This window comes from Platichthys flesus, chromosome 10 (genome assembly GCF_949316205.1).
Source record: "Platichthys flesus chromosome 10, fPlaFle2.1, whole genome shotgun sequence".
Classification (NCBI taxonomy): Eukaryota; Metazoa; Chordata; class Actinopteri; order Pleuronectiformes; family Pleuronectidae; genus Platichthys; species Platichthys flesus.
The window spans coordinates 17,569,216-17,591,562 of NC_084954.1; the positions used below are offsets into that span (position 1 = coordinate 17,569,216).

The 22,347-nt window shown below is 39.8% G+C and overlaps 3 protein-coding genes across 3 annotated transcripts in view; all 3 read right to left on the reverse strand.

The window, feature by feature from the left end:
- Positions 1-3,729: 3,729 nt before the first annotated feature.
- On the reverse strand, positions 3,730-10,742 carry kcnk17 (potassium channel, subfamily K, member 17). The gene is made up of 5 exons (XM_062397573.1): positions 10,518-10,742; positions 9,728-9,842; positions 8,618-8,784; positions 4,699-4,867; positions 3,730-4,611 (listed from the first exon to the last, which is right to left on the reverse strand). Exons 1-5 carry the CDS (start codon positions 10,731-10,733, stop codon positions 4,361-4,363), a joined length of 918 nt encoding a protein of 305 aa, XP_062253557.1. The 5' UTR covers positions 10,734-10,742; the 3' UTR covers positions 3,730-4,360.
- Positions 10,743-11,677: 935 nt separating this feature from the next.
- On the reverse strand, positions 11,678-15,031 carry LOC133962117 (potassium channel subfamily K member 16-like). The gene is made up of 5 exons (XM_062397572.1): positions 14,652-15,031; positions 14,007-14,121; positions 13,692-13,858; positions 12,843-13,011; positions 11,678-12,651 (listed from the first exon to the last, which is right to left on the reverse strand). Exons 1-5 carry the CDS (start codon positions 14,862-14,864, stop codon positions 12,437-12,439), a joined length of 879 nt encoding a protein of 292 aa, XP_062253556.1. The 5' UTR covers positions 14,865-15,031; the 3' UTR covers positions 11,678-12,436.
- A 2,829-nt stretch (positions 15,032-17,860) lies between these two features.
- The window catches only part of kif6 (kinesin family member 6), a 53,690-nt gene continuing 49,203 nt past the window's right edge, over positions 17,861-22,347 (reverse strand). The window contains exons 19-23 of the mRNA XM_062396588.1: positions 21,867-21,958; positions 20,362-20,460; positions 20,167-20,274; positions 19,265-19,392; positions 17,861-18,363 (exon numbers count right to left, since the gene is read on the reverse strand). Of these exons, the coding sequence (XP_062252572.1) occupies positions 18,347-18,363; positions 19,265-19,392; positions 20,167-20,274; positions 20,362-20,460; positions 21,867-21,958 (444 nt within the window). The 3' untranslated portion in view covers positions 17,861-18,346. The remainder of the gene's footprint in view (positions 18,364-19,264; positions 19,393-20,166; positions 20,275-20,361; positions 20,461-21,866; positions 21,959-22,347) is intronic.

A 22,347-nucleotide genomic window follows, 5' to 3' on the forward strand; every position in this document is an offset into this window, starting at 1 on the left:
AATTACCACAATAAAACCATCTCAGTCGGGTTTTTATCTCCTGCAACTTTAGACTTATCACTAAAGCATTTGTCCTTTTACAACAGTAATATTCCTCATTGCAGTTTAGCTCTAACTCCCACTCTCAGTCTGTCTCAGTTTCTCTTTTACCAGCTCGACGAGGGCAGATGTTTCCTCCTGTCAATGATTGACGACCACAGATGTTATGGTGAAACTGGCTGCTGATAACAAGATGCTAATGTGGGTCAAACTGAACAGGTCTGACTGCAGGTCGCCAGCGAGCTTTGAGGGGATTTTCACCTCACAACCAGCAGTTCACGTTGCAGCAGGGGTTTGGAAATATGTCCTTGTTAACTGTATTGACTTTGATAGCACTTTGTCGTAAGTTGGTTAACTGTTGATGTGCACCAGCTGCTGAAACCGAGGCACAGAGACGTGAAGGCTGCAGTGTGACATGTTTTTTCCATTTAAAACTGTCAGAGCTACTGTAGCTGTAGCTTTCTGCCAGTGTGAATCCAAACCATAGTCCGTAAGTAAACCTGGACGACCAGTCTCCACTTCTTCCATGTTCAGAAGTGAAGCCGAACTATCCTGGAATACGAAAACTGCCATCTTGCGCATTAGCGGCAATAGTCTGTGCAGCAGTGATCGGGGAGATGGAGCCGCGGTACAACCCTCGATACATGCGCTCGACCAAAAGCGATTTTGTCTCAGTTGGGAATCATGACCTATAATCCAGTTCTCATGGCATCAAATAACTAATTCAACCAAATTCATCAGGAATATGAGCTGTTAATTTGTCATTATACTTTTTAGCTTGGTTTGTGTCCCATCCACTAACATTGAGGAAGCAGAGTTTATTAGCTAAACTGTAACCAGCCAGCGGGTAGCAATCCACTATTGAGGAGCTGTCATATTTATCATTAGGATATTTACAATCTTTAAATAATATACATGTTGAATAAATCCTGAGAACCGAGGAGCAGTTTATTTTGGTGCGGATTAGATTAGAGAACCAGATGTTCTTACACGAACAAACAAGGTTTAGTGTTAATCCAATGTAGTTTTTGTTTATAGCAACGTGGGGCCTTTGTGTCACCAGTGGGGATTATAATGTTAACTCATTCGATATCTGGAGGGAGCAATGGAGGTGATGCATGAGTCAAGACGCTGCCTTCAATCACTATAGTGATGATAGGGACATTACATTTTAAATCATTTGTGAAGTTTGCACAGAGGTTTAGCTGTCATATGTGTGAAAAAATGTATTCTCCATTTCAAATGTTACGTATCTTTTTATTTATTTATAAACAATCACTCAATTATTCATCATTCTCTCTTATATTTGACCTCTGTAAGGTCAGACACTATGTGAATAGGTCGCACGCCCGTACATGCCTATACTGTCTCCTGCTCGTGTGCGTGTGTACATCGGCATTACACACACTCAGCACTTCAAAGAGCTGCATATGTATATATATATGGTCCACGACCCCCTGTTTCCTGATGAAATCTTTGGTTGATTAGACAATTTTTTAAATTTTGTATAATTTTTTTTTTTTTAATTTTCGAACTAATTTTTTCCCCACAAATTGAAATGTCTTTAAATACACATCTACATGCTTCCAACATATTGTGAAGCTGATATGACCCTCTGCCGGACAACCTCCATCCGTCCAAGATTAGATAAGTTGTGTGCTACCCATCAGGGTCCGACATCTCACTAATGTGGGCATATGTGTGCCATCCACAGATGGCTTGAGGATTCACTGTCTCTTCTACATGCATGTTTAAAATAAAAACATGAATCTGTGAATTACTTTAATAGCTCAGTGTTGTATGCCAGATGTATGTTTATAAATGGCAAGGGCATGGCCACACTATACCTTGCACATGTTTAATTAAAAACATGAATAAATGAACCCTTGTAATATTTGATAGGCTTAGTATTGATTGCACAATAACAGGGTAGCTATGTTTATACAAGGCACTAGGCCCAGTTTAATATAAAACACAATTTGACACTGTATATATATATATATATATATATATATATATATATATATATATATATATCGTAGGGGTTCCCTGCCCCATCTCTTGCCCAGTTTGGGGGTCCTTGGCCTGAAAAACATTGAAGACCCCTGCACTAAATGATGTGGTCAAAATTGGGAAAATATTTACATCTATTGATGCTTAACGATGAAAAGAGGCTGCATCTAAACGGGAGGGGCTGCACACGTTCTCATGCACCCACACATTATCACCCTCACTCATTCTTACCTGTATGGGTGTTGCACATTTCCTGCCTTGTCACGGTCACTGAAAGTGTCCATTCATCTGTCCTGGAGCTTTGTTCCACATGTGGACAGCATACCAGCTTCCTGTTTAAACTGCTATATGTTCAGACAGGAGCTGGTGAGAGGCACCAGTCCCCTGACACATACTGAGTCCTCATTGAACCATGGCCAAACAGGTATTTGTTGTACTATGGTCAAACTCCCATCTCTCCCACTCTTTACACCCTCATCCTTCCTATTATACAGACTGTGGACTACAGCGGGGTCCAGGGAGAGGTTGCACCTCTTAATAAGAACACAAGACCTTCCACCTAAAACATGATTTGATTTGATGATATTACCGATTATTATGTATCAGATGTCGCGAGATTAGCCTGCACCACCAGTCTTCTTTCTCACAAGCGACAGTAAGTAAGTAAGAAAGTAAAATAATTCATGTATAAACTGTAGCACTTGGAACACAAAGGTGTATTTATTCCACGTGGCAGGGTGGATTAGTCAAAATTGTCTTTTTTAAACCTTTATTACTGAAAAATTAACGTAATCCATCACGCTCCTTGTCGTTAGCTTTGCCTCTGTGCTTAAAAGACGCAGCGATTTTTTTGTCTTCTTGTCGTTTGTTTTATTATTAAAAGGAATAATGATGAATAAAAGCTGAGTCAAGTTATTTATAAATGTGATGTGAGCTCCCCATAAAACCATGCTACAGTTTGCATGCTGCTATAATCCATGGAGCAAGACAAATTTTTACTGCTCTCAGGAATTTTGCACTTTCCCTCAACCCCCCCCCCCCCCATTTTTTTTTGTTCAGCTATCCATCAGTTGTTCCAGCAGTTTATCATTTTTCCATTCTCTTGTCCCTGCTGCTCGCCGTCTGTCTTTGTCATTCACTCCTCCACGGCCTCGTCCGACTTTCTCTCTGATATATGATCCTCAGGAGTTGTTCACAGCCCTGAGGACTTCTGCAGCATGTGTGCGATTCTAGTGTTGGTCATGGTCAAAGTAGTAAAAAAGTTCATACAAATACACAAGGAAAGAAAGACTGAAAACCATTCAATGAGCTCAAAAGTTCAAGAAATTGCATTAAAAGAAAATTGACAAATAAAGTTTATATCATATTATATGTATAAGGTATATTTCCTGTGAGGATGTGTTTCTATGGTTACATCACTGTGTAATACACCGTGAGCATACTGCTTTGCGACTAGTTTGAAATGTTATTTTCGTCAGTGCTGATGCCGTTGCGCCATCTAGTGGACATAAAGCTACTTTCAGCACAAATTAATCAGTTATGATGAACTAAAATGATAAGAGACAAATAAAAAAACAAAAAGATGAACAAAATAACAAGTGCTTTAATATGTGTTACCTAAACTAATAAGTCAGATATAAAAACAGTAATCTAATTACATGGCTTACTCTGGTCTGCTTGGATGTTTTTCAGTTTGAGTAAAAGTTTATCTGATTCACAGATGTACTTCGTAATTTTTACAATATTAATTGTTAACAGCTAGTGTTGATACACCACTAAAAGGACCAACTCTGCTGAATTGAGTGGCACCTAGCGGTAAAGTGGCATATTGCAATCACCTTAAAACCCCCTTTCTCTTAAAACTTGAAAACTTTTACTTGAAAACCTAAAACCCCTTACTAAGGCTCCCCTTCCAAGCATGTACGAGGACATACAGTGTGCATGTGGAGTACAATCACAAAAGACCCCCTCTAACATGAAAAACAGTTCACACTATTTACATGTGTTTGTAATTGCCTGTGATTTGGATTGCAAATGTCTGGTATTAACATCCACTTCTATTGCTCAGATATCGGCTGCTAAATACCACTGCTATATGGCTTTGCAGTCAATGAACGGCAGAAACTCACTGAGAGGGCAAAGAGCAACAGACAGACTGACACAGATAACTGACCCACAGACATGTGACTAATCTCAAGGATTCAAAAAAACTAAAAACAGTTGGATTACCAAGAGTCACTTTGGGAAGTGCTACGAGATTAAACTGCATGACTCAACAAAAATGAGTCAGCATTTGTTTCACCCTTGATTACTGAGGTATTGGAGGCTTCTGGATCTCGTCTTCCTCCTCCACCTGAGTTTCCGGGGTTTCAGGCTCTGCGCTGCCGGGCTCTTCCTCCGGCCGCTGCCCAACCCACCGCTGCTTGAAGTGGGTGTTGAGGCGCTCCAGGATGTCGATTGAGTGGTTGATGAGCAGGGCGAGCCAGGCCAGGCCGAAGAAGATCCACGAGGCCATGAGGACGCTGTACCATTCCGGGAATGCTTTGTCTGGATTACTGTCTGTGAGAGAGAGAGAGAGCATCATTTATTACAGCTGCATTGACATATGGTCTTAACACTCAGATCAGATCAGTGTTTTAATCCTACCTGCCACGAAGTCTCCAAAGCCGATGGTGCTGAGGGTGATGAAGCAGTAGTAGATGGCCTGGGCGTAGGTCCAGCCCTCGTACTGTTGGAACACGAGCATGGGCATGATGAAGAAGAGTGCTGCTCCAGACAAGAAGGACACCAGGTGGACGAAGAAGCGGGTGCACGTCTGCAGTGAGTGGTTGAAGGGAGCAGTGGGGACAGTCATTAAGACAAATTCTTCTAGAGTGCTCATAAGCCTTCATTACGGAGGCTTCAGCAGGGAAACCGCAGTTTCTCTTTCCAAACTCTTCAAGTTTTAATTATTATTATTCATATTAATCCATGATAATGTGAAACCTGCCAAAACGCGTAGTAGAGTTATGTGTTAAGTGTTTGTTGTTGTAATACTCCTTTTGGCCACAAACATATGATATGCAGTGTTGTGCATGAACGAACGCAAAAGAACGCGTTCATTGAACACGTTCACCTTTATGAGAACGATGAACTGAACGCAACTCAATGACAAATAATGAATTTGAACGGTGAACACGTTCATATTGTAGCGTCCTCGCGTACAGACGACAGGAAACTTCTCTCTTTATGTGTAACTTTATTAAAGTCCAGCGAACACAACACACTTCTTGTTCGAAACTCCGACACTCCTATCATCCACCACTGTATTCTTCACTCCCCTTCCTCATTCACCCTTGATATGCCAACTCATCAGCCAATGAGAGCCTGCCATCCCACAAAACCCTACAGCCATTGGCCTAGAATTGTCACGTGCCCCACCCCTACCTGTTCACTAAAGCTTTGGACATTTCAATACTTTCTCCTCAGGAGAGACGCTGTCTAAATCGAAAGCTTTCACCATGTCGTTGCTTAGTGCCCGTAAAATGTCCGCGATTTAGCCTAACCGAAACCAACTAACTCGACTTCGCACTACGTTACCCATCACTCATGGCACACATATGCAGACCGAACAAGCAACCTTTTCCAAGTGTTTTCTTCTCTGGCGAGTGTCTCGGCTCTGAACCGTAGTTGGGAGCTCAGCTCACTGGTCTGGGCCAGCCCTGGCAATGTTGGCGCCCTGGGCGAGATTTAAAATTGGCGCCCCCCCAACATACACACGCAAGCTGTCATGCATCCCCAAGAACTTTTGAACTGCAAACAGATGCACACACAGGCAGACAAATTTGTAAGCTATAAAAAAACAATAAAAATATATCAAAAGATTCCTGTACTGATAGCATGTCATGTCATGTCGCCACAAATAAACTTGAATGATGTCCACAATCGGGGTGATTCTTACCTCTACATTGTTCTTTCTTCTCCTCCTCTACTTTGCAGTGCTTTCTGAATTGTGCACCTGTTAATTTAATCTTTTTTTTATTCATTTTTGACTCTAACCCGTTCTATAATGTCCCTACTATGCTGCCAAGATTAGTAGGTTTTCATATATCTCTTTGTATGCAGCATGCTTCTATGAGGAACTGTTCATGCTGAAATAAAGTGGATTCACTTGTTCCCCTCGTTTTCGATCACATCTTTATAAAACACCTCACTAGCTTCACACTACAAACCCTATGGGGCTGGGGAAATGTTTTTTGAGAGAATATTCCAGATTCATTCACTAGACTGGCACTCATTAGAGCTGAACAGAGCCGTATAGGTTCATCTCTGATCCATGCAGCTTCCTTCTAACTAGTTGTGTGGTTATGGGTCCAGTACTTTATTACATAAACCTGTTTACTGACAAATCAGAGATGAAAACATAACCTCCTTAGCAGAGGAACTAAAACCTCCACCCATTTATCAAGGAAATGTCACCAACATTAATAATTATTAGAATCAAAACAGGAAATTAAAAGTAGAATGAAATGTTTCAAGAACATCTAAATAGTTGACGGGTAATTTTCTGTTGGTCAACTTATCAATTAATTTATTAAAAGCTAATTTTCCCCTGCTACTTAAGTCTATAGGGTTTTTATATTGTGTTTTATTGACATTGTTTATATTTGTTTATTTTTGTCGTGCACTGATTGCTGGTTGTACATCAAATTGCCCTTGAAGGATATTAAAGATTTTCTTTTATGGACAACTTTGGTTAATCACAAGCTGCACAAACCAAGCTATAGCAGCAGAGGAACACAGCAGCCAGCAGGGGGCAGCCTCAGGACATCACAGCAGACTGTGATTCTTGTAAGGCGTTCAAAGACAAGATTTGAAAACGTACTGGGTTATTCTCTTACAATCATCCAGTATCTATAGGGCAAAAATATAAAAGTAACTTTTAAGTAAGGCTGTCAAATATATGTAGTAAAGTTTAAAATATTTTCTGTGAAGTGTTTATCAAAGGCAGCATAACATGACACGGACACACACACATAATTAGGCCACCTTCTGAGTGTGTTTAGTTCTTCTCAGCAATCATCAGGCGGTGTGGCCTAGTTGGTAGAGCGTCTTGCAGTGGGTTACTGCGCAGGATGTGCGCAATGGGCTTCTGCGCAGGATGAGCAGGCGCAGTTTTTTTTTAAATTTAATTTAAATTTTAATAATTTTTTTATATTTAATTTTATATATATATAAATATATTTCAATTTAATTTAATTACATTTTTATTAAAATTGTTTTATATCTAATTTTATATAATTTTTTTTATAATGTGCCTGTGTGTGTGGTCGCAGCGCTTCCTGGTTCTTCCCGGCACTACGCTGCCGGTGCGAACAGCCCCCACTTGGTTCGTAAAATGTAAAATGGGCGAGGAAAGGAGGCGGACCGCTTTTCACAGCGTTTCTACTGCCGGTGCGTCCCGGGGTTAGAGGATGATGGTGTGACGTTAATGTATTGTTTTACATTGCATGTGTCACGTCAGTCTCCTGTGTCGCCTGTACCAGGAGCCGCCCCTTTCACTGGTTATCTTGGCTCGCTGTCTGGCCGGTAACCAGCCGTCCGGACCGCTCCGTGAATAAGGAGGAGGAGATATTTCTTTACTTGGAATGTGGCCACTTCATTTCTCGGATATACAGCAGGAGCAACACTCGTATCACCTCTAGGTTGTCCGTCACATCTCCTAATAAACACACTTATAGCGTATTTTCCCACAATACCCAGCTGCACTACGTCACACACTGCAAACTTTCCTTAAAGGGGCAGGCCATACCTGCAACACAACAGCTCGGTCTCATATACAGATGCCATGTGAAAGCAGAGAGGGTTTTTTCACACTGTCTGATAAACATTCCGACAGTAAAGGCAAGGGGTAGTGATGGATAAGGTTTTCTTTAACAAGTTAAGTCTTTCATTCTCACTTTCCACCTTAAAACTATGATATGAACTATGAACTAGTTCAGAATTTAAATGGGGAACTATGAACATGAACTATTCATGTTTACTTGTATGAACTGAACTTTGAACTAGTTCATGAGAGGTGTGAACTTGCACAACACTGATGATATGTAACTGACTTTCTCTAAGTTTTGCGTCAAACTTCTTAGAAGGATGTTAAAAGTGCTGTAAAATTTAAAAAGTTTGACAATAATGATAATTATAGTGATACAAATAATAATAATACATAAAAATAGTATGATTATTTATTTTGGCCATGAATTTAATTTAATGAACGCTTTCTACCATAAGTTCTTTGTCTAAAGAATCCATATTATGAGCAGGTTTCTGTGGATGAATGGTATTTCCATCCAGAAGAAGGGCTCCAAATTATCTATTTTCTACTTAACAAATATATTGTTTTTCAGTTGTTTTTTCATTTATTATATCTGGTAAAGAGGATTTTTTTTAGCAGTTCACCCTCTAGTGGCTGAAATGAGCATTACAGCAACCAACACTAATAATCCAGAGTTAAAACAAAAAAAATCACTGGCCTCTCAGGGCCTCCATTAACTCAGATATGAGATGAGATGATAAAGAATGTCCTCACCCTTCGCCTTGTCTTCCCCTCCAGGAAGTCAGAAATGTTCCTCTCTATAACCAGCATGTACTTGCCCACCCTGTTGAGCACCACCAAGTTGAGCGGGATTCCAAACAGTGCGAAGAACACACAGAAGATCTGTCCGGCCGTAGATCTGGGACTCATGTTCCCATAACCTGCCAAACTGTAATCTGTTAGTGTCTTGTGTCCCTGAGGTGTTAGCAGAGGAAGAGGGGACCACTGAAGAGGAGGGTGGATACGCACATCATAGAGTACAGCCCTGTTAAAGGTCGAGTGTGTAAGATTAGGCTGAATTGGATCTTTTGGCAGAAATTCAATATAAAATAATCCTACTGATGGATGTTTTCACTAGTGTGTTTAATCTAAATTGTACAAATTGTTGTTTTCCTAACCCTGGAATTGGCCCTTTATATTTAAATAATTTAAATTAACATCAGGAACAGGTCCTCTCTAAGGAGGCCGCCATGTTTTCTGAAGACTACCACAGTTTCTCTTTCATGTTTGGAAGCGGAGGGTGAGGTGAGGGGGTATTCATCTGCAACATGAACCTTCACCACTAGATGACACCAAATCTTACACACTAAACCACTAAGACTTTTTAAACAGATTGCAAGTATTGAATAAAACACCAGCTGAGCTTTAAAATGATATTGCCTTTTTTTTTTACTAGTCAGGAACAGGTATAAATAGGAACAGGTATAAATAGGTACATTTTATCTCAATAAAATGTATCTATTTATACGTCATACCTTTTGAAGGATTTTATCATCTTTGTACGAATTCATTTTCAGGACCAAATTACATTTTTCTAAATTTGGTACCTACAATTTTTCTCATCTTGTCTCACGTCCCTTCCCTAATGTCCCATCTTAGGTTAAATCAGAGGCTTAGTCATGCTGAGAGGAAAACTATATCTAATGTAATTGGAATTTAAAATTGGTTTTAACAATATAAAAATCCTGTTTAAGTTAATTCAGCATAAGAGTAAAACTGTTCTTTGTTAAAGCCTGACATTTTCAAACCCAGTGTTTGTGTTACATGACCAGTCCTGTTGGAAATCTGTCAGGAAACATGAGTAAAACTCTGTCGTCTCCTCACCTATGGTTGTGACCACAGTTGCAGCGAACACAGCTGAGCTGGTGAATTTCCAGAAGCCGTCTGTGGTGTAGTTTCCTCTCAGACTCAGGCCCACCTTCGATGCATCTTGAACAACCTGAAAAGCAAAAAACAATTACAAACTGAGCGAAAGTAGAGCTCCAACTTAAATGAAACAATGTCAGTTTTCATAGACGTGGGTCAGACTCTCAGTTATGTCCCTTTATCTTCCTTGTTTTCAAGTTTTATTTGGAGACCTTGAGGCCATTAAATCATTGTGGACATTTTAAAACAACTCAGCGGTTTCCAAGGAGACGACTGCAGGACAAGACACATACGCAAAGCAGACTAAGCATCAGTGGAAGGATGAGGAGGCTGATATTTGCATGGATGAAGATGCTACATAAACACAAGCTTTCAAACAACACTCTTTTGTTTTTCTCAGTGTGGCCCAATAGATGGACACCAATCTCCTGATTCGCTGCCTCGTTGGATGAATTAAGAATAAAACATACAGACAAATAGTCACGCAAAATAAATTTAAAGCACTTCAAAAAATGTGAAATGAAGAGGCAGCTCTGATTTGTTCGTTACATTTGATTTGGATATTTTGTTTCTTCATAATGCTTTAGAAACAGTGTCTCAGTAAATCCATTAGTGCTACTGTGATACACTTCCCCCCCATTTGCATATTTGATTGTCCGTGGCATAAGAAAAGTGTAACGCGGTGAAATCTGTGACTCAGTTGCCTGTGCTAATCGATCATGGAACCCTTTCCTCCAATGGGCCTCACCTGAGCCACTGCCTCCAGGCCTTCTTGGTTCAGACACGTGTATGTCACGAGTAGCCTCTCTTTGCTTTGCAGTAGATGCCCCAAGTCCTTCTGCCCGAGGCCTCCCTCCAACTTCCAGAAAACCACCCCTCCGATCAGCACGTAGGTCACGTACAGCAGCCCAAGCAAGAGGATGGAGGGGCAGCGGGACAAACACACTTCCGGTAGTCTCATCATGGCTCCCACTTAGAACTCTAGACACCAGACTGGAACTCAGTGTCTCAGAGAGGGCTCTGTCTTTTACCTGCTCGGCTTCTTGTCTTTCAGTGAATTGCAGGCAAATGAAACTCCACCTACGCTACTGTTTTAACCAGTGCAGAGGCCTGGCATGCAAATCTGGTGGGAAAATAAGCAGAGGGAGAGACGCCAGCAGAGGTAAGGACTAAGGGTGAGGTCAGTTTTCTCGAGTTTCTGTACAAAATGAAGCATAATTTGAGTTCACGACAGGCGCCTCATCTCTATAAACCAGATTCAGTCATTTGTATGTGGATTTATTAGCCACTGAACGATCTTGAAAAACAAAAACAAAAACAAAAACTACTCTCGAGTCCACAAACCAAAGAGTTTCCTCATTATAGTCTGTAGTGAGATATCATTTCACTTTCAGTCACACTTGTGTTTCGTTCTTGTTTAGGTCAGTTTTGTTAAACATACAAAAAGATGTCTTTCCTTACTGGCTGCTGTTCAGAGATCAGTCAAGCGTGCTCTCTAGTGATGAATGAGTTTGTTTAAGATAACACTGTGCTCAATGCACTGGAGTTTACCATCAGCACACACGCACACACACAAAACATGTGTGCACACTTGCACGGTGTCAGATGATTTTAATCTAAAAATAGAGTTGGATATAATACATTAAACACACGTGATAAAGAACAACATGGTAAAGTTCAGCAGTTATTTATAATTTTAAAATGTAAATTTTATGTAAATTTCTAATGCAATGGTATGTAAAATAATGTAAAAAACAGGAGGAATATTCATAGATTTTCTTGAATGACTTTTACTCTGCGTCTGCACTTGTTAAAGTACTTCATTGGTACATTTTCAGAAAGATAAATGTAAGAATCCTTCACTTTTATTCAATTTATGAATACAAAAAATATATTTGTCAGGTTTCTCATGACTTAAGTTTTAAAACACAGAGGTCTCTGATGACGGCTCATAATCTTGACAATTGCCGTGTAAAAATAGAGGTGAACACACACAGAGTATCAGTGGTCATCACTAGTGTTATTCCTCATGACACTTGTTTCTAATCACTGTGTTTACTTAACCTTATTGTACTTAATGTTTTCCCTGATATTTATTATCCAAAAACCGCACAATTTCACTTCAGTCGCTTCTCTGTTATAAACTCCTTTATTTATGCATCATAAATATATCCAGTTTATTTTAATTTGAAAAGTTAATTGCTATCGAAAACAGTTTTCACATTTAGAAGAAATGAAAATCATGTATTTGCAGAATGAAATACGTTATATTTCTTTCATAGTATCAGTTCAGTTTAGGTGAATGAACATGTCTCTGGCCACATTGTGGTGAAATGTCTTCAAGTTTCATCTCCAGAAATAAATTCAGGTCCTGATCTTCTGTACTGACTCTGGTGTAACTGAGGTAGAACTGTCAAACAAAAACCTTTCATGTATTTATGAGCCTAATGCATCAGGTAAATACATCAAAACAATCATTGTCAGGTGAAACATGAAGCAAAGTATGTATAGGAAGGAATAAATATGGAAACACAAATTTACAACAGTTTTGCTAATATATTAGATGATGCGACACCAGTTTTCTTATCACAATATGTACAGTAAACACAATCATACAAAATATGGTCTACCTAGTGTTAATATTACAGTCTACTGTGAAGTCCATAGTTAGATCTTTGACGTGTCCTCTAGTTTGCAGGACGACGCGTCCTCCTCCTCCTCCTCCTGTTGTTTCTTAAAGCCCGGGTGAGTCATGACGACCACATGCTCCATCACTCTGGATCCCATGTTGAGGATGAGAGCGAGCCACGCCAACGCAAAAATGATCCATATACCTGCAAGGCTCCGGTAGAGAGAGATGTACTCCTTACCCGGGTCAGTCCCTGCGAGAGAAGACATGTCAAGTCCTGAAAACACATGGATTACAGAGTCCACCGGACATCTGATGTGTTGAACTACAAAATACTGATTGTGTCAAAGCTAAAAGGAAGAAAAGAAACAGTATTTTATTGTAACAGCAGTGACCTCTGGGATCCTTCCGCAGCATTAGTGCGTGTTTGCTCTCTCCACTCACCCACCACATAATCTCCAAAACCGATGGTGCTGAGGGTAATGAAGGTGAAATAGAAACCTTCGCCGAACGTCCAGCCTTCCACATAACTGAAGAGCAGGGGAGGGATGACCAGAAAAAGCAGGCTGCCACTGATGAAGAAGAAACTCACTGCTAGAGCCTCTACTGTTTGCTGAGGGGGGGGGGGTGTTACAGTCACATTCACAGGCGTTACAAATTGTACATGACTATTTAACAGTTTTTATTAACTCGCAGCTTTTTACAAGTGAGACAAAACTAAATATGACCTTATGACAGGTTGTAGCAATGACAACAAAAGAGACAACAGAAATGGACCAAAACTAAAACAAGAGCATGAGGCTAATGAGAAGAATGGGGGAAAACATGGATGTCAACAGGCATCACTAATAAACAAGTTTGTCTGTCTCCAGAGATCAACGTTTTTGCGGTTTTTAATCAGGTTGGAATCTTTATTAAGTACCATCATTGTATCTTATTGTATTTTATTATTTTACACAGTTATATCTACTTTGTTGTATTACTTTTCATCTTCAATGTATGGTTATATACAGATTAAAACAATTTTTTATTCATAATATCTTTTAATCTCTTTAATTCTGCTCTTTCAAACATCTTTTATTTTTGCCTTGAAAATTGTTTAAAACTGTGCTTTCAGATTATGAATGTTTTTATTTTAAGTTGATCTGTGTGTTGTCATTGTACATTACATTGAATCTACCTCTGTGTATGAAATGTGCTTTATAATTGAAACTGCCATCCCAAAAGCCCCCCAGAAAAAACGTCTCCTTCATAGTGTTTGCTGCAGCGATGTCAGTGGACCCCCATCGTTACCTTGTGTGGAACAACTGAGACCATCGCCCTCTTCAGTCGACCCAGGTGGATGGTGAGACACTTCCCCATCTGCTTGAGGAAGGCCAGATTCAGCGGAATGCCACAGAGCGCGTAAAACACGCAGAACACCTGACCGGACACGGTGCTGGGGGAGAGGTTACCATATCCTGTGAAGTACATGATGATGATGAAGATGATGATGATGATGATGATGATGATGATGTGGATGATGATGTGGATGATGATGATGATGCGTTTAGCATCAACAACCAGAATCAAACATGCAATATTAATAATATATTTTAACACGCTCACCTATAGTTGTGACTACGGTGCCTGCAAAAAAGAAGGAGCTGCTGAAATCCCAGTTACTGGGGTTTGTAGAGTTGCCAGAAGGATTCACTCCTTTTTCCCAGGCATCCAAAATCACCTGCATACGCATACACACACATACACACACGCACGCGCACACAGATTACACATTATATTAACTTGCATTGATTTCCTGGACACAATGTAATCATTTACACTATGGGAGCTTTTTTTCATAAGGAAGACAACACCCCATAATAAAATCATTTGCATCCCCACAACATTAGTAATACCTGGACCACACACACACACACACACACACACACACACACACAATCACAAAAAACACACACATATTCCCACACAAATATTGTAGGTCAAACTTTATATTGATATAATAAAGGACGTCAATGGATCATCACAAACTTATTATTGATCTATTAGGCCAGACTACGGTCATATCTTTTATTGCTATATCATAAAATTGATCTTTCAATTTCTCAGTATTGATGAGCTCTTTCCATCAGTTTACTCAGTGATTTAAATCCTATATGTATATGTACACACATGTAACATGAGGGGCCTTCTGCAGACCATCACTGATAAAACTGGTATTATCAAACATGGAAGAGGAAACTGGTGTTAAACCTGAACAAACTTCTCCAGGGCCGGTCCGTCCAGACACGTGTAATTGGCCAAGAAGTGCAGCTTCTCCAGCTGGAAGTGGTTGCGGTTGTTGCTCTCAGCCTCTCGCTCCAGAATCTGGAAGATGGTGGCCCCGACCAGCAGGTAGGTGAGGTGGGCCAGGGCCAAAAGCCCCGTCCAGCTCACTTTGACGTGGGCCAACTGGAACCTCGCCATCAACCTCCCAAAGCCCCACCAGCACCAGAGGCTGCTGACGTTCACACTCAGAGAAGAGAGAGCACTGGAGACCGAGCCATTCTTTTCCAAACCAAAGAAACAGGAAAATGTCCAAAATTAGACCAAAATTTGAAATGTGTCGTTGAAAACACAGCAGCATCAGGAAAAAGTTGGATGTTGGGTAAAGCGGTATGTCGGGGTGACAGCTCCAACTTGGTAGGTTAAAAATCTCCCCAGATTGCTCCGACTCTGATTGGCCAGAGCGCCATAGATGCCAGCCATTGATTTACGGGTTGCTTGGGCAACGATCAAGCTCCTCTCCACCATTAGTGCGACATCTGGACACACACAAACACACACTTTCAACTGTTTGCACTAATAAGGAAGCGGTGGCAGCATCTTGTCAGCAGAACAAAAGTTAATGTTTTACCTGCACCGCGGATGGTTGAGCGAACGCTTCTGCTGAATCTTAAAACTTGAGGAAAACGTAGGTCAGCCACAAATGATAAGGTTCCTGATGCACTGCCGTCCACATAAATAATAATTAGGTAATTGAATGATGACTGGTCTGAGATCATGTCGAGAGGGGATACGATTCGTTCAATCAAGTACGAACACTTTAAAGTCTAAAAACTCAATCTCTCTCATCAAAAGGACGTCTGCTTGAACGCTCATCGAACGTTTTTACACCACAGCGAGGAGCCGAGCATATTTATGGTCAGGTGGAGAGGAAGGAGAGGACATTATGGAGAGGTGTGGAGAGCACTACTTGATCGTGGGCCATAAACCAAAGAGCTGCCAAAGCCTCAGAATAAAAACCTAATGGATTCTAAGGCTTCAAGATAGCGTGTTAGCAACAGTCTGAAAGGAGAAACCACATTAGGGGCTACACACTATACTACATACTGTGATATTTTATATATGTGTCGTCAAGAATTATTCTACAAAAAGACATTTGAAGGATTTATCTGCAAGAACAAGTGATGGAGGAAGTACTCATTTTACCCAAGTAAAAATAAATGAAAATGTACTCAAATAAAAGTACCACATTGACATTGACTTTTCTACTTGAGTAAAAGTATTTGGTTTTATATATTCCTAAAGTATTAAGAGTAAATCTATATTTTATTTAATACAAGAATAATACAGACTTTTTGAATATTAATACGAATGCTGCAGATGATGCTACTGAATCAAATTCAGTATAATTGAATTATACAATACAATATACTAATAATTATTTAATAGAATTGTATAATAATATTCTATACTATCCTGTCATTGATATAAATTGTCTTTTAATTAATTAATCCCTTTCTGGTGTTTCGGAGACGGAGTCTAATGTTACCTGCCCACTCTGATTGGATAACAAAAATATTTTTATTGATTATTTAAAAAAATATAAAACTGTATTGCAGTAGAAAGTAAAGATTTTTGCAAATATATGTAGTGAGATAAAAGTACCTTGAAACTATTTAAGAAAAGTACATATACAAAAAAAATTGACTTTAAATGTGCTTTGCTACATCCCACCACTGACAATCACTGACTTAATTAACATACGGTGAAGTGACTCTCAAACATGAGCAAAGTCCATAATGAATGGATGAACTCACTCCCATACGCTTATTTACACACTCAACAGTTACAAAAAGCAACATGACTGTTCCCATGGAGCTTTGTTCCTGAGCACCTGCTGAAAGGTGAGTCCAACATTTACTCTCTTCAAGCTGCGTTTTGTCTTCTACCAACTCCCAAGAGACTTCACTGGGTTTTTAGAGAGTGAACCAAATCAGGAAGCAGAAAACATTGTGTTCACATTGTTGTTTTTATGATATTATATTGATCTCTCTGAGGTTACTGGCTCTCTGTGTTAAGCCACTTGGTTTAGGCTGGTAAGGAAAGTCACTGACATGACGCTTTGGCTTGCAGATGGGGAAGACTGAGAATTGAGTGAGGGGATGACCAATCTACCCCCTCAGCTCAATGAGGCAGAAAAAAGTGTGAGTCTGAGAAACAAAATATTACAACTTCTCTGGAGAAGACACTTTCTACAAGGCAACTCCGGCTGGATGCAAATTGTGCAGCTGCTTGGCATCTGTCAAACAAATCAACTCAAAGTCATGCAAACACGTTGCTCCTGCGTTTACAGGTCCTCTCTGTCGGGGTGGGGGTGTGGTGATGGGCGGCAGGAGGACTAGATGGGCAGATTTAGATGTAAAATAATCATTCAGTCACAGAAAACTGGGATGAAACTCATCTAGTGTCTGATGGAAGGAAATTATTATCCATGTTGTCAAGTGATGACTTACTGTCAATAGTTTCACTGATATTATTTACACAATACACTAAAATATCAAATAAAAAAAATAAATTGTGTGAGAATCACTAAACCATCATTCAGTTAGTTGCTCAATAATCAATACTAAATGCAAAGAAATGCTCAAAACCCAATTTGAATTTCAAATATGGTATCTTGAGCTAGACCTGAACAGTCCTCTCTTGGGTGTTTCCCTGCATCTGCCCAGTGCATGCTGTGAAAAGCTCCACCTCCCTCTCTCCCCGGATGAGTGATTAGTTCAGTGAAAACATTGCACGATCACAGATTTTGCTTGTTCATTTAAAATACCTGCAAGTTTTATCAAATATAATTTTACTTAATCGTTCTAATACACTTAAAGCCTGAAGCAGGTTAGGAATAATTGGAGGAGGTAGTTTCCTTGAATCCTTTTTCTGTAGACTTCCATAGAAAAATCCACTAGCATACGACTTCTTCCATTTGCAAGAGCGTTTCTATAGAGAAAAGATCTATGAGAGAAATGTATAATTACAATCTAAAGCAAAAAAGTTTAAGTGGCTTGGCAACAGCTTCATGATGAGCACAGATTGGTCGCACATGATGGACCAATCAGCTGATACTCAATAGAGAGAGCAATTATGTAAACACAAGTAAAACACATGATATCAACTCACAATTCTTTTGGTTCTTTGTCATTAAGCAGCTTCATTTGTTTATTTTTTTTACATTCAAATCAGAACATACATTTAAACTACTGTACATGTATTAAATACAACAATATATATATACAAAAAGTGTGACTAATCATATGAAATAAAACCAGACAGAAATATTCTTCATGTCGACCATTTGGAACATTGTGATTCATTACATCCTTAAACACATACTGGAGCCAGATGGTTTCCTATTGTCTGCTCCGTCCTCTGATATCTTGAGACAACATTTGTTCAGCTCAAATGGCCGACGCAGGCTGTGATTTATGTCACTGTCCATTACACCAACGGCATCATCGTCTGGAGGTGTGTGTGTGAGGATGAGGCCGGATGTGTGGTGTGTGTTCGAGCCTTCACTGTCCACCGACACTAAAGGAAGTGTATCGCACACATTTCCAGGATCATTTTATCACCTGACAGATGTGATGGTTGCAGAAGCCGACGAATGACGATAACTTCAGGGCCTCATATCACTGCTGGGGGAAGCCTGAGAGAAAAGAAAACACAAGACTGATAGATAAACTGTTTTTTACGTTTAAAAAATTTAAATATGACAAATGGGTGTAGTTTTCTTCATCTCAAAATTTCAAAGAAATTTTCATTTTCAGAGTAAGAACGTCCAGAATGACCTACATAACAACCTCCACTCTGAACGTGTTGTTTCTTTGTGCCAGGCTCCCTACACTTCCCAGCATGCACTGGTGACATACAGGCTGTTTAGATAGGAGGAATAGCACCACACAGGGGTAACCAAACAACCAAGGAGAGGGGCTGTCCTGTCAAAACACAGTCCATTTAAGTGATGCCAGACAGTTAAATCCTTGCTTCGAGGAAAAGAAAGGAAGAAAAGCAAAAGAAAGATCTTAGTGGGCAAATGCAAATCCTCAGCCTGATTGTTTTTCTGCCCGATGTCTCTGCTCACTTCTCTCTCAGTCTTTCTGGATATCTAGTGGCAAACCACAAGATCACTAAGTCCACTTTACGTAAGTGCCAAAGAAAGCAGCTACACACGGATCAGAGGAGGAAAAAAGAGAGTGTGTGAGAGAGTGTTTCATGAGAGCTCTTCATTTGAAAGACACTGAGCTATAAATACATGTAAATACACTGAAATCCCTTTCTACTTATCAACTTTTATATTTGCAGGTAAATTATAGTGTAAAAAATATCTAATATTAATTAAATTAGATATTAATTCAAAGCAAGTCTCAGAAGCTCAAAATAAGACATTTCAGCGAATATAAACCTTGTTGTTTGATGACATGGTGCAATGCAGCATACCACTAGAGGGCAGTGTTGATTGAAAAATAAAACTGTCAAAGTGTGTATTCTGTCCTTTGTGTGTGTGTATGTGTATGTGTGTGCGTGTTTGTGTGTGTGTTTGTGTGTACCTGCTCTTTTGAACAGGTTTTGTCTGGCTCTGACAAAGGCCAGGATGTCAGCATCAGTCTGCTCATCTCCAGTCAGCGGAATTGAGGATGATGATGATGATGATGTTAGCTCGGTGGAAGAAAGGGCCCTGAAATGTAGATATATTTAATGTGCAATATTATCTGCATCAATTCAAATAATTACTTTTAAATACTCACAATCACAGCAAAAAAAGGGGGTTATTTTGTGTGTGTCTATGTTGGGGGAATCATTTTGACCAAGACTACAGTAAAATGTTTTAAATGTTCTAGTTCCATGAGCTTAAGTTAAAATTGTAAAACCTTAACAAGAGGCCGTTGTATCACATGTACAGAGCCTCTGTATGAAACCACATTATCTCTGCTTAAATAAAAGCAAACATATGTAACGCACTGGACGTTTAACAGCGCTCTTAAAAAGCTGGTTTGAGCAGCAGCACTCGAGTGAGACTCTACGCCTTTGAGTTGCTAATAGAGTTTGGAGACATTACTTCACAAAGGAATTCAAATGTATGGCCACATTCATAAGCGGGGAGAAAACACAGCTTGGCTGTAAAATCTACAGGTCCAGGCCGTATGTAAGGATTTAACAACTAGTGCAAACATATAGATAGGCTTCTGAATTGTTGAAAAACATACAAAGAGATTTAATTTGATTTAATACATGTCCAGCTTAACCATATTGTGAGAATAAGAAATGATAAAGGTCATAAGTCGCAGAGGCCTCATCTCATTTGAGCAGATTTCTGTTAAATTATTTTCCTCAGCATGTTTAATGCATTGTAAGACAGATGGAGAAAGACTGTAGTGAACATAATGTCACATATAAAATGTTAGTTTTTAAAGCCACTCATTCATTTCCAGTGAGTCTACATCATGTGTACCTCCACTCAGATGAAGGAGTAGATTCTGTCACACTCCTGTCCCGTCCGGATGTATCATGCCAGGCGGGGACAGCTTTTAATGGAGGTACACTTATAGGGCGGAAGCTCCTGTAATAAAAAAAAATAAAATTTTTCGAATAACAGGACAAGTATCCCTTGGGAAACAAAAAGAAGACAAAGTGAGGCTGGGCCGACCTGTGATCTTGAACAGAAGAAGTAGATTTGGTTGAATTGTCTGGATTTTGGTCTTGGCCCGCTGGGTAGTCTCTCACAGTACTGCTCAGAACAGGTGCACTGTTAGAGTTCAGAAAGCAGTTTATGTAGAACGTTATGGCACAATCCCAAGGACCTGTTTCTTAATTTATAGGCGCAGGACAGCATAATGTCCACATAAAACCCATATGTGGGTCTGCAGTTGGTGTCTCAGAGTTACGCTCTCATTGTTTTTTTTTCGAATCATCAAAAACTGTACTTGTGAAACCACGAGGGAGCAATCAAACAGTTTATGTATGGGATATCTGCAGAGTTCACAAAGTTAAATTTAAGACTTCAATATCACCGTTTAATACCTGTTTCTAACTCCTACCATTCACACCATGATTACATGGCAGAAAATCACAAGGGAAAATATGGCCGGCAATAATCTATTAATGTTTCAGCAGTTCTCAGCAAAACATAACAATGATTCCTTATATTCAACAAAGTAAACTAATTCATCTAAACCCAGATAAGCAAGGGGGGAAAAGCCCATCAGTCCCCTTTGTGAAACCATAATTAAATTCACTAGATCTGCACCAAATTATATACACACATAAATATTGATATTTCATTAAGATCCACGAATCACTCTCTCATACATCAATGAAAATGTTGAAACATGCCCCATTTCACAATAAGTGAAACAAGTTATGTATCCGCCCCTTGTGCTGGGTTTAATGGGTTCTTCCTTGACACATGCCCCGCCCCTCCAACAAAAGTTTATGGAAATTGTTTCAGTACTTTTCTCTTAATGATGCAAAGAAAGAAAGAAACATACACAGACAAAAACATCACCTCCTTGGCTGAGGTAACAATGAAAACGATTAAGTCATGTTCATTAAGGTTTTTGTCAAAAATAAACATAAACTTTTTGGGGTGTTTCTCATAACATCCCACATCACCTACAAAAACTGATTATAACCAACAATAAAGAATCTAAATATTGAAGTTTGCTCACAACGTGGACAAACATTCTGCTCTTTCTCTGTGAATATGTCATTGAAGCCATTTGTCATAGCAGGTTTGGGGTAGACATGAGATTGTCAAAATCAACTTGTACCACTGCTAAATGCTAAATGCTGAATGCTAAATTAGAGAGTTAATTAATATCATCAGTGCTGGTGAAGCAATAGATCTGTTCCATGGAAACAGACCCTGAGGAGCTGCAGGGTGTTGGCCATTAATCAAGTGGCATCAAGCACAGATGGTGAAAGGGTAAAAATAACAGTAATGAATTCAGCAGGAATGAGTCATTGAGGGGAAGGTGTTTCTTGCTGTTGCATGTTACCAGTTGGCTCAGCACAGCAGAGGCTCTAAATTAATTCTTTATGACATCCATTTTGTCTACTCCTAAAATTAAGTGCCCAGTTTAATAGGTGTGCGTGTACATCTGCTGCAGCAATGGAGGGATGGACACAACACAGTCAATCACAGGGCCTCACCCGAAGCCAGGAGTGCAGGGTGAAGATGGCTGCGAAGTTCCTCCTGGGGACTCGGTGCGATGACATCTCACTGCAGACCCGGAATCTGATTCCTGGTCACAATTGTTAAAAAAAAGAAAATAATTTAAATCTTCATTGACAGTGAAACACAATGAGGCCATGTGCAACTGCTAACGGTAAGAGATAACCTTGTGTGTTTCGCGTCTTCCAGCTTCATCATACCTCTTTCTCAAACTTTAATTCATTGCACATGTGCTGTTTGCCAAAAACAGAACAGTAAATACTCAAACCTGTTGCGTGTGTACTGGCAAGGACAACAGGCCTGCTTCCTGCTTGGAGGATCCAAACTGCACATGTAAGTGGTGTCTGTCAGACTTCCTCTTTGTCACTCAGTTATAAATTCCCAGGCCGTGCCTCAGATGCGAGTGAAATATTCTTCTCAATTCATAAGATCAAACCCGTAGAGAAAAGGCCAGCAGTA